This window comes from Microtus ochrogaster, chromosome 5, assembly GCF_000317375.1.
Source record: "Microtus ochrogaster isolate Prairie Vole_2 chromosome 5, MicOch1.0, whole genome shotgun sequence".
Taxonomy (NCBI): domain Eukaryota; kingdom Metazoa; phylum Chordata; class Mammalia; order Rodentia; family Cricetidae; genus Microtus; species Microtus ochrogaster.
The window spans coordinates 68,701,973-68,714,665 of NC_022012.1; the positions used below are offsets into that span (position 1 = coordinate 68,701,973).

The 12,693-nt window shown below is 36.0% G+C and overlaps 1 protein-coding gene across 1 annotated transcript in view; it reads right to left on the reverse strand.

Moving 5' to 3' along the window:
- Adam10 (ADAM metallopeptidase domain 10) overlaps positions 1-12,693 on the reverse strand; it is a 101,937-nt gene that overhangs the window by 36,795 nt on the left and 52,449 nt on the right. Inside the window, exons 5-6 of the mRNA XM_026779135.1 lie at positions 3,731-3,831; positions 354-506 (exon numbers count right to left, since the gene is read on the reverse strand). Of these exons, the coding sequence (XP_026634936.1) occupies positions 354-506; positions 3,731-3,831 (254 nt within the window). The remainder of the gene's footprint in view (positions 1-353; positions 507-3,730; positions 3,832-12,693) is intronic.

The window sequence follows — 12,693 nt, forward strand, 5'->3', positions numbered from 1 at the left end:
AAAAAAAAAAAAAAAAAAAAAGTTCCTGGTTTTTTTTCGAATTCAAAATAAAAATGGAATTGTTTTCAAAGGTAAGTTTCATACTTGTCTACCATGCATGAGGCCAGCCCCAAGTCCAAACACTTTCCTATCAAAACAAAACAAGTAACAAAAGCCTAAGTTTCAGCATCATCGGCAAATTTAAAACATTATTTCCTTTATCTTCTGCAGTCCAAAACCCAATTGGTCTTCCCATCTTCTTTGCACTTAGTTTACAGATTACCCCATTGTACAGCTGAAACTATATACTTTCTTTAGCTTTTATTTAAGAAAACAATACGAGAACTCATAACACAGTGAGCAACTTTAAGTACCTGGGCAATCACAGCTTCTCGTGTTCCATAGTATTTAAAGAACAGGTGGTCTGTCTGGATATAGAGCTGACAAGTATTTCTTTCAGCCAGAGTTGTGCGCTTTTTCCTCAGGAGCTCGGGACCAATATTAGCAGCATGCTCCTCTTGACGTGCCTGTATGTGGGTCATTTCTGATAATTAGCTTGTTTCACAATTATAGTTTTATAGTTTAGAACACATATGCAAAACAATTTCATATCATATGACTATGTTATATTGCAAGTATTTCTAAAGCCATTAGTGTAACAGGGGCCACTAGAAGTTAGAAAAGAAGCCAGGAATGTGAAGGGTAGCTAGTGGACACCAAAACTTAAAGGGGGGCTGCCATGCTCTGGTGTTGTATGGCTAAGTAGAGCGACTACTCTCTACTGCAGCTAATGGCAAACTGCCAGACAAAAGAAATGGTGAAAAGAATTAAGAAACACACACACACAAAGTAGTAAAATCCAAGGAGATGGAAATAATGATGACTCTGATCATCTCACAAACACACACAAACACACACACACTAAAGGTATGTATGCATTAACCCAACTAATATGTACAAACATGTCACTTATATTTTGCAATATTACACATAAATAGCATTTTTATCCACTTTATCCAGAATAGTCTCTGCACAGATAATTTACTATTCAAGTAATTCCTTCATTTTAAAACATTTTCAAAGTGTATTTAAGATATATTCATTTAAATATAAAGTAAGTCAACAGTCATGCATAGTAATTTCTTCTTCAGTTCCCATCTACAGCCTAATCCTATCAAATTCCTAAATACCTAAAAAGTCTGGCATTTTCTATAGCTTTGACATTACAGCAAAAGCTACCTACCATCTCTGGACTTTTAACTGGTTTTCATACTGTAATCTTTGTGAAAAAGAAAATGAAAATGTATTCACCTGCATACTATATTTCACTGAATTTCTATTACTCAAAGGATAAATCTTTCAATTCTGCTCCATGAGATCAGTTGTCACACAGCCTCTCTTTACCAACCAAACACTTTCCTTTTCCATGTTGCTTCCAGAAAAGAACCTATATGACCAAGGCCTATTCTCCAAAGTCTAACTATAGGAATTTTCTATGGTTCTCCAGTACACAGCCTGCCTGTCTCCGGTCTTTCTTTGTACATAATTATGCTGTCTCTCTCAATCTGGTTAGTATCTTCCCTCAGATGTAGAGACTGTCAGTTCAATCATTATGTCACTTCATTTATCTATCTTCCTTATTCAGGACAACCTTATATTTATTATTTGTTTAATTTCTGTCCACAACTCATCACTATTACTTCAACCACTACAATGTAAGTTTTTGAAAAGGAACCTCATTGTGTGTGTCTTGCACTATATCATTATCACCTAGTAGCTTTAGCAGAAAGTATTTCTTTAACGAATTACACTACTGTTGAATTCAAACACTCAAAAAAGTTTATGACATCAAAAACATCATTTTAAACCTAATCTGATAGTCGCATAGACTCTGAATTAAATTTTAATCTACAACTCCAAATTTACATTAACAATTTATATTTTCCTTCTCCCTGGACAATCCCCTGTTAATTTATATAAACTATAAATGCTATATTATGCTCCACAAAAAAGGAGTAACAGTGAGATAATAAATATGTTAGTTTGCTTTACTATAATAATTTCATTCTCTCTATATATCTATAATATAGAGACTATATAATAAAGACACACAATTTTTAAAACGAATTTTAAGTGTTATTATAGGTAAAAACAAATTCTACTGGGTTAGTGATATAGCTTAGTGGTACAGTGCTTGCCTAGCATGAACAAGCCCTAAATTCAATTCCCAGCCATGGGGGAGGGAGAAATCAATACTATTAAAAAGCTACAGTCCTAAATAGTACACTTGGAGGAAGCATGCCTTTAATACTAATTTCCTCAGGAGACTTTCATTTAGGTGGTTTCTAGATGATGCCAGTCTGTTTAGCTTGAAAATGACTGAAAAGTACTTCATATACACAAGTTTGTGTTATACAGTTCATATTTATAATCATGTTACTTCATACATAAAGGATTTGAATGTTAATCTCAGCTACATTTTAAAGATGCATTTACCGTTAAAGGATCTGAATATTAATCTCAGCTACATTTCAAAACTGCATATACAGTTTTTAAAAAAAAAAAACTTCAGGAGAAAAACCTGAATGCTCCAAAATGAAAATATTATTTAAGAAAAATTTAAATTAAGTTAGCCTTAAGTGTGAAGGAGATTCCCAAGTAGAGGAGATAACATAAATTAAGTGTTCAAATTTATTAATCATATAATTCAGAATTTCCATATCTTTATTGGGTTTTATTCTTTATCCAACTATCCCCTAAGAAGTGAACTGAAATCTCTGTCATATAGTCTTTCTACTGTTCCTTCTGGTTTAGTCAATTTCAGCTGTATTATTCTGTTCAGAGACAAAACCTCATGTAGCAAAACTGGTCCTAAAATGGAGCTGAAGACAATCTTGAAATTCATATCTTGCCTATTCTCCCAAGTGCTAAGAAACCAGTATCCAACAAGTGAGCTACAGATGCAGGCACGGCTTTATATATGTTGAAGTTATAGTATAACATTACAACAAAAGAGAATAAAAAATCTTTCAAAATATATTTTTCTAATGCTTTCTTTCCTGAAATCTACTTCAATATTAACAAAGTATTTATAATACTGATTAGAGTTTGAAAATTTTATCTCTTGTATTTTTTTTCCACCTTTCTAGATTCTTATCTTTTAGAGGAAGAAGTTAACTTAGTAACTATATAATCCTTTACTTAATAAAATCAAATATACTTTTAAAATTTCACAGAAAATTTAAGAACTTGAGAACACATTCACTGCATCTTCATCCTGCTTCGGTCTCCCAAGTACTGGGATTCCAGCATGGTGCTCACAACCATGGGCAGCTGCACATATTCTTAAAGTCTGTTATTCTCCTGGAGTGTTGTTTATCTAGCCTTTGCTTGGACACTTAAATGGTGTAAAAAATTAGGGGCATGATAACATAGTGTAGACTGTTTATGACTATAAAAAGAAAAGATCAGTGTGCAATTAAAATGTCAACAGCACTGAGCTTTTATTTAGGGTGAGTAATCATCTTGGTTTGTCCAAAGACTCAAGACTCAGTTTTAAAAAGGGAGATCAGCACTACCTCCTTACTACTGCTAAATTATGTGCATGGCCTTTTTGAACATTAAATGAGTATAAATATTTCACAACAGTGGTATAAACGTTTAATAACTCCTAGAACATACTGTGAAAAGAAGAAACACTTGCCCAAGTACATTTCCATGTCTTAAGTTTAACAAATGCTGAAATCCTTACCTGTGTTCCTTCCTCTACTCCAGTCATTTGGTACTTCCTCATCCTTTCAAAGACAGAGTGATCTGCACAGCCCCCCTGTGGGCCATACTTATGGGGATAATCTAAAGCAGAAAAAATATCATTGTTACATGTTTAGATAGAGACAGCATATTATCAATTAAAAATTAACTATCCTAATTTGGAACTGGAGAGATGGTGTAGTGGTTAAGAGCACCTACAGCTCTTTCAGAAGACCTTGGTTCAATTCCCAGTACCCACATGGTGGCTCACAACTGTCTGTTCTTCCAGTTTCAGGAAGATCCAATGTCTTCTTCTGGCCTCTGTGGATATCAGGCATAGATGTTGTGCATAGACACACATGTAGACACATGCGCACCAAATAGAAATAAATTTTAAAACTGAGTATCATAATTAATGAAGGTCATAAATGTTGAGTGAACATTCATGAGAAAGGCACTGTACTAGGGACTTGGACTCCTGGTTCTAGCTTTTTATCTGTGGACAACTTCTGAATTCAAAAACAGAACAATAACCACTCTCTATTTTGGACTTAATTTTCCCACATTAATAAACAGAACATCTTAAAACTGCAATCTACCTCGTTTTGTTATTTATAACTTTCCCTTCAGTACATTAAATTTCCTACACTACAAATGTACAAATTCCCCCCAATCTGAGCACAGTAAAGCCAATATAAGACTATCTTTGGTTTGAAGTCCTTCTATGAATACTAACTGGCTCAGATAAAGTGTTCTCCAAAAATATTCTATGGCATGAAAAAAAGTAGATTGATTTTAAATTTATCCCATGTATAATTCAAATCCATGCTATACAAACTAATAACTATTTTATCATTTGTTCTCCCTTCATGTATTAATTTATCCTCAGCTAAACTGGTTTTGATTTCAAATAAACTATGTAATTTAAGTGAGTCATTTAAATGTTTATCCTACTTTCTCAATAATCTACAAACTTCTTTCTTATTAAGATTCTCCTTCGTTTATGAACACATTTTACAATCCAATTCAATAACCACAATTAATAAGAGAACTGACAAAATAAAATGCCAAGATACAGGTAGGAGACAGTATGCACTGAAAAGCCTCAGCAGTAACTGTAGAAACCAGGAAAGTAAAACACAACCATTGCCAAGATGGGGAGAGAGAGAACAGAAGGGCACAGTGATCTCATCAGGGAAATGGGAAAAGAGGAATTCCTTAGGAAGACAGGGATAGGATAAAGGGAAAGAGAAGGATACAAAAGATCTAATATGGGAAATGGGGAAAGGTAGGCTCTTTAGGAAGTGGGGAGGAAGGTAAATATAAAAGGAAGGTAAAATAACAATAAGGATATCTAAAACTACCATTGGGAATCATACTATATATATATATATATACATATACATATATAAACTATATGCTGATGTAGGATTCCCCCATGTATGCTATAAATATGTTTTATTACCATTTGTTAATAAAAAAGCTGCTTTGGCTTATTGCAGGGCAGAATATAGAGCTAGATGGGAAAACTAAACTGAATGCAGGGAGAAAAAAGGTGGAGTCAAACAGACAACATGTAGCCACCCAAGAAGCAAGATGTGAGGTAACAAATCATAATAGCTCAGTAGGTAGACCATGAAACTCTTAATCTCAGGGTTGTGAGTTTGAGCCCCATGCTGGGTGCCATTATGTAAATATGGAGACTGAGCTTTCATTTCCTGGCCACCCAGACCTGAACTATACTAATTATAACACTGTTTGGCCAACAGTTTAGGCATATTCCTAGCTAGCTCTTACATCTTAAATTAACCCATTTCATTTATTTTATATTTTACCACAAGGTTTGTGGTTTGTTACCTCACATCTTGTTTGTTGAGAGAAGGGAGAAATGATGTAATTATAATATTAAAAAGTTTAAGCAAAGAAAAGATTATTCTATTTCTCACAAGACAACAATGTAGAAGATGATGGATTTTGCTGCTGACTTAGCTGATGTGATTGTTTGGACAAACATGGCTCCCACAGGTTCCTATGCTTGAATGTTTGGTCCCCAGTTGGTAGAACTGTCTGGAAAGGATTAGGAGGTGTGTGGCCTTACTGGAGGAGGTGTATCACTATAGTGTTTTAGGTTTCAAAAGCCTCTGTCATCTCCAATTAGCTCTCTCTGCCTTGTGGTTGTTGTCTCAGCACATAAGCACTCACCTACTGCTCCAGACATGCCTGCCTTTCTGCTGCCATGCTCCCTGCCATCATGGTCATGGACTCACCTTCAAACTGTAAGCCCCTAATAATCTCTTTCGTCCATAAACCTCCTTGGTCATGGTGTCTTCACAGCAAAAGAAAAGTAACTATAACAGCCAGTAACCACAGAAGCAATTGAAAAACCAAAGCTCTAAAAACAAAATGGTTTGCCATATAAACTGTGATATTTAAATTTTTAAATTCCTGTTCCAGTATGATGAGCAATTATTATTTGATTAGTATGTCATGTTCTTATTTTTTTGTTTGTGAATCTGTGCATAGTGCTTCTATATAAATTTCTAAGACTGGTATCAATATTTAAGTTAATAAGATTTCATTTTAACATCTACCTTAGATTAACATAAGTTTAATGACGAAAAATATTCAACATTTGATATCATTCTTACTGAACTAAATTAGGCACTCTACCCCCAAAGAGCTGGGCTTACAGTCTTAATTATGAAGTTTCTAAAACTGCTACATCCCCACCCTTCACCCTCAGACACATTCAAAACTTCTCTCTCACATACTCAGACAATAAAAGGACAGATACAAGAGCACATAAATACCATTACTCCCAAATAAGTGACTACTGAAATTAGGAGTTTCAAAAGACAACTACTGTGATTAAATCACTTGCAGCAAGTTTCACAATAATATTGCCTAAATGTCTCCCATACTTAGTCCCTTCCTTTATACCTCAACAACACATACCATTTAAAAAGTATATATCAGAGATGGGTAATAATGATCTGTTCAACAAAATACGTATTTCTCAAAGACCCTTTTATACTACCATATTAACTTAGTTAGACTTTTAAAAACTACTATTAAAATTAAATATTCTTTTTGAAAAAGCAGTAATTGCTTGATAAATACTAAACTTAATAAATAATTAAAATATTATTTTTTAACAAAAGCAATTTGAAAGTCATTGACCAAACTATTCCTCAATATCCTGAGCTAATGTCTGTAGACTGAACTTTGTAGCTTCCCTTCAAGTAAAGCATCACACACAACCAAGTTCTAGTTGAAGTAACTAGCCATGATCCTCCCTGGGTTTTTTTTTTCTGAATGGCTGATAGACTCCAACCTGCTAAGAGCAGAATGATGCTATGGTTTGAATAAAAAATGTTCCCTACATGCTAGCCAGTCTGGCCTACTCGGTAAATTCCATACCCATAAGAGACTCTGGACTCTGCCTCAAAAATAAATAAATGAACGAATGAGTAAAGTAGGTAAATAAGTAAAAATGAATGATTAACATATGCATGTATACACATGTATACTGCATGCACACATACACGTGTGTGCTTATGAGCATGCACCACTAAAATAACTTTAAAAATTTCTTAAGGCATTTATTTATACTTTTAAAAGAGAAGCATATAAAAACATGAAAGAACATTTTTCACAATAAAGCGAGGCAATAAAATACATCTGCAAATACTAACTATGGTACTCAGTGCATTCTGGTTTACTAACAACGACCACTAGTCCAAGAATGCTAAGCAAATGAATTACATTTATAGAGAAGTGTAGAGAGAGCCCGCCCTTTGGGGGCGGGATGGCCTTGGGCAAATGTCTATAAATTGGGGTGCACAGACGCTGGTAACCCCTTCTTCCTGTTTCCTGTTTCTGGGCATCGCGGGAACTTCGGTTGCGTGAGTGTGTTTTTTATTAAAGTGGCGTTATCTTATACCAATTGGCTGTATTAATTCGATCCGCCTTCAGAGAAGTATGTCAATAGGCAGAATATATAAAAATTCATATCTATACTTGGCAACTGTATGTATACAGCTTCAGAATCCAAAGCATCCAATACAAAGTAAGTGACAAACTACCTGAATCTTCTGATTATATTAATCAAACCACAACAGGACAACATTATGTATGCAGCTATTATTCAAATAGTCAAGTTCTCAAAAGAAATTTATCATTCACAAATGCAGAAATTCTTCACTAAATGAGGTTAATGTGATGATGTATATATATATACAGACACACAATGGTTACACATAAGTCAATGCTATGGGATTCTGTTAGTTTTGAGACAAGATCTCAACATGTAGCTCTGGTTGGCCTAGAACTTGCTAGATAGAGAAAGTTGGCCGACTCACAGAGATCTGCCTGCCTCTGCCTCCTAAGTGTTGGTACTAAAGAACTCACTACCATGCCCAACTTATAATGTATTTTCATGGAGTCAAACTTGCAAAACTCCACACACACACACACACACACAAAAAAAAAGACTTAGTCTAAAACTCTTATATTTTCAGTATTATATTATGAGGATAAAATAAATAGCTCAGCAAATTACAGAAAATAATGTTAAATTTTAAACAGTGGAAAAACAAAAATGAAAAATACTCAAAGTTCAATACCTAAAAAAGTGCACTACAGAGAAAGACTACAATTGTACAGAGGAAGCATATGAGAGCTGGCTGACTTTCACAGCACTAGCTTTATGTTGAAGTATTACACAGGGATGGATAGTTTCCTGCTTGTCTTTTAGGTCATGTGGTTCTGCTCCTTTTGAAATTCCTCTAAAATCTACATATGTAGACAGGAGTATACCCTACTTGATTTCTGCACCTATTGTTGTCCTGTGATTCTGTTTTCGTTCATGGCAGTAGTGGTAGTATGGGTGTGTGAGCTTGCATGTAGAGACAAGAGGACAACATTGGGGGTCTTCTTAATCACTCTCCTCTTTCTTCCTTTCTTTCATCCGTGATGTAGGTGGGTCTTCTATCTATGTGTTACTTTCATTGGTTAATAAAGAAACTGCCTTGGCCTTTTGATAGACCAGCCCTTAGGTAGGTGGAGTAGACAGAACAGAATTCTGGGAGGAAGAAAGCAGAGTCAGGCAGACACCATAATTCTCCGACCAGAGACAGACGCAGGTTAGGATCTTTCCTGGTAATCCACCACCTCGTGGTGCTACACAAATTACTAAATATGGGTTAAAGCAAAATGTGAGAATTAGCCAATAAGAGGCTGAAACTAATGGGCCAGGCAGTGTTTAAATGAATACAGTTTCAGTGTGATTATTCTGGGGCTAAGCTAGCCGTGCAGGATGAAAAGCAGGCCTACCCGCAGCTCCTTCTACATAGCTGTCCCTCCCTCACTCCCTCCCTACCTCTATCTCTATCTGTATCAATGTTTTGCCTACATATATGTCTGTGCGTCACTTGCATGTCTACTGTCTGCTGAAGCTAGAAGACATTACTGCTTCTCCTGAAACTGCTGTGTAGATACTGAAACAGAGTTTGAGTTCTCTGGAAGCAGCCAGCGTTCTCAACCACTGAGCCATATTGTTGGACCCAACCACCACCACCACCACCACACACACCTCGGTTTTTTGGGGTGTAGGAGGAAGATGGCAGGGTCTCTTCATGAACCTAGAACTCACTGATTCAATTAAACCACCTATCCAGCAAACTCCAGAGATCCTTCTGTTTCACCTCCCCAGTGCTGGAATTACAGGTATAAGTTGTCTGTTCTAGTTTATTAGATATGTCTTGGTTAGGGTCTCTCTTGCTGTGAAGAGACACCATGACCACAGCAACTCTTGTAAAGGAAAACATTTACCTGGGGTGTCTCACTCATAGTTTCATAGATTTAGTCCACTATCGTCATGATGAGCAGACATGGTGCTTGAGAAGGAGCTGACCCACAGGCAACAGAAGTGATCTGAACTAGATGTTGCTTGAGCATAGGAGACCTCAAAGTCTGCCCCCACAGCGTCACACTTACTCAAATAAGGTCACATCTACTTCATCTAGGGCACAACAGCTAATAGTGCCATTCCCTATGAGCTTATGGGGACCAATTACTCAAGCTACCATAACATGCATGCTAGGGATCCACTCGAATGTTATGCTTGCATAGCAAGCACTTTACTGAGTGAGTCATCTCCCCAGCATTCTTTGGACTGGAAAATCCATTCTGCACACACTCATATAGAAATCACAAAATTGGCACATGATATATTCGTGGTTCAAAATGCAACACTGTAGAACAAATGTTCTCTTATCCTATACTGCACATAATTATTTTCAAACCAGCCCAGTAACAACACTGTTGTTAATTCATTGAAAACTCTGGTGATCTCATCAGCTAAAAGAAATGCAAATGCAGACCAAAATTTAGAAAAAAAAAGCCTTGGGTTGTTTTTCTTTGTTTGTTTTTTGTTTGTTTGTTTTGTTTTGTTTTAGGCAGGGTTTTCCTATGTAGTTCAGGCTGATTTAAAACTATGTATTCCAGCCTGGTCTCAAACTTAGATCCTCCTCCTTGCCACGCACACACACACGCGCACACACACACACACACACACACACACACACACACACAGAGTGATATTTTATTTGTATTTTAATAAAGCTTGTTTATAATCAGAATCAAAGCTAAGCCACTAGAGGCTAGGGAGTGGTGTCATACACCTTTAATCCCGGGATTTGGGAGACAGAGACAGATAGATCTCTGTAAATTCAAGGCTATCCTGGGCCATAAAAGATCGATCCAGAAATAGATCCAGGTGGTGGTGGCTTACACCTTTAATCCCAGTGTTTGGGAATCACACACCTTTAATCCCAGCATTAGGAAGGTGAACAGAGGAGCAATGTGGTTGGGCGGAGAGAGGAATATAAAGAGGAAGAGACAGGAACTCACTGGAGTGTGGAGTCTGAGGATTCATGGAGACAGCATCTCACCCTATCGGTCTGATAGGTAGATTTGGTAGAGGTAAAAGGTCTCTCTAGTGGTTGACTGCTTTGTTTTTCTAATCTTCAGCTTGAACCCCAAAATCTGTCCCTGGGTTTTTATTATTTGTGTTACACACACACACACACATACAAGAAAATGTTTGTTTTGGAGATTTCATCTTTTAGACATCAACATTTGGGATTTTTTTGGAATGGTGAGGTTTTGGAGTGAAGTGGCAGGGCCTGGCCATTATTGCACAGGCTAGTCACAAACGTTTGAACTGGACTCCCCTCCCTTAACCTCCTTAGGACGACTTGTTATACATTACTATGCCTCGTTTATATAATTTTTGCTATTTTATACTTTAAGGATTTTGCTCTTTGGGGATACTTCAGTCTGGGACTGTGACAGCTGAGATTATGATTAGCATTGGTTATCATTGATACATTGTTATGGATGCAAGCTATATGTTTCATCATTAATCCTAAAATAATCTAACAAATAGTATCTACTGAGCATTTTACCTTCTTCTCTACTGATAAAAGATGAGTTAATACATTTACATACATAAACACATCTATTTGTAACACTGTATACAATTACATATACTTGATATTAGAGGGAGTTCCCAGTCTTCATATAGTAGTCAAATATGTACCAGTATTCAGAGTATACCAGACTGCCTATATGAGCTACCACCAGCAGGAATTGAGGGCAAGTCAGTAGAAACTTAACAGAACCGATATCCAACAGGTTGTCTGTCATGCCTAAGTGAAAAGGCAGCCTAGAATTACCATAAAACTTCCTTGCTACTACATCACTGTGAAAAGATTATAACTATCTATAATCAAAAGAATATGTTTTTATAAAAACAGCTACTCTAAAGTCCATCATCTGGCAAAGGTCAAGAGCATTTTTACCTTTATCATGGAGTTAAGGAAAACCTACTGTTAGAAAGAAAATTATCTCCCCCCCTACTCATTTCAATAAGCACTCAGAGCTATATACCACTTTCTGCCTTAGATTAGTTAAAAGAAAAAAATAGCCGTCAGATTATAGATATTTATGTATATATATATGTGTGTGTGTGTCTTTATGTATATATGTATAATATATGTTTATATGTGTGTGTGTGTCTGTGTGTGTGCGTGCAGATTCCTATGGCCTCTGCAGCCCTCAAAGTCACGTCCCTTTATTTCTTTTTCTAAGATCTTGATTCACTCTTACTTCCATCACTCATTATAATTCTTTGAAACTACAACATCCATGTTGATGATCTCTCTAAAATATATAGATCTTTTCCCTAGTCCACATTCCTACTTTTGAACTTTCTCATGACTGATAACCAACCCCTTTACAACCTCAACTTTCAGTATCCTATCTTCTGTCCACCATTGCCTGTCTAGACAATCCCTCTAGACCCATGAATCATTCAAAAACAATAAACTCTTTTAACACACCAACACCTACCATCCTGTGCACTCTCATAGGAGAGTTTCCTCCTGCGTATTTCTTTTATATGTCACCAAGGATAATAATTACTCACTGCATTCACCTGTAACTTCTTTGTCCCCACCCTACTCCCTTGACTCCCAATCAAATTTCTTTTAAATTCAATTCTTTACCTATACCCCTGGTAACAAAGACTATTCTCATTCAAAAGTCATGACCTGTAGCCATAGCTTTAACTTCCCAACAGAGCCTGGAACCTCCAATCTATTCTGAAATCTGTTTTCAGTTTCACTAGCATACAGTTAGCAAGAGGCAAACCTTATTTGGTACAGACCATAAAACTGATCCTGCAAACTTTTTGAACTCTGGAAGTGACTTCAATAATCAATGGGAAAAACAGTAACTGTTCTAATGTTTAAATGTCAAAAGGCTAAAACTGCCTATTGTTATCAATGCACATAAAATGAAAAACAATAAAGGTATATTTAATAAACTGTAATTTTAAAATAAAGTGTTTAAACATTTAGTGTTTTATCTCTTTGTAATATATATATATATATATATATT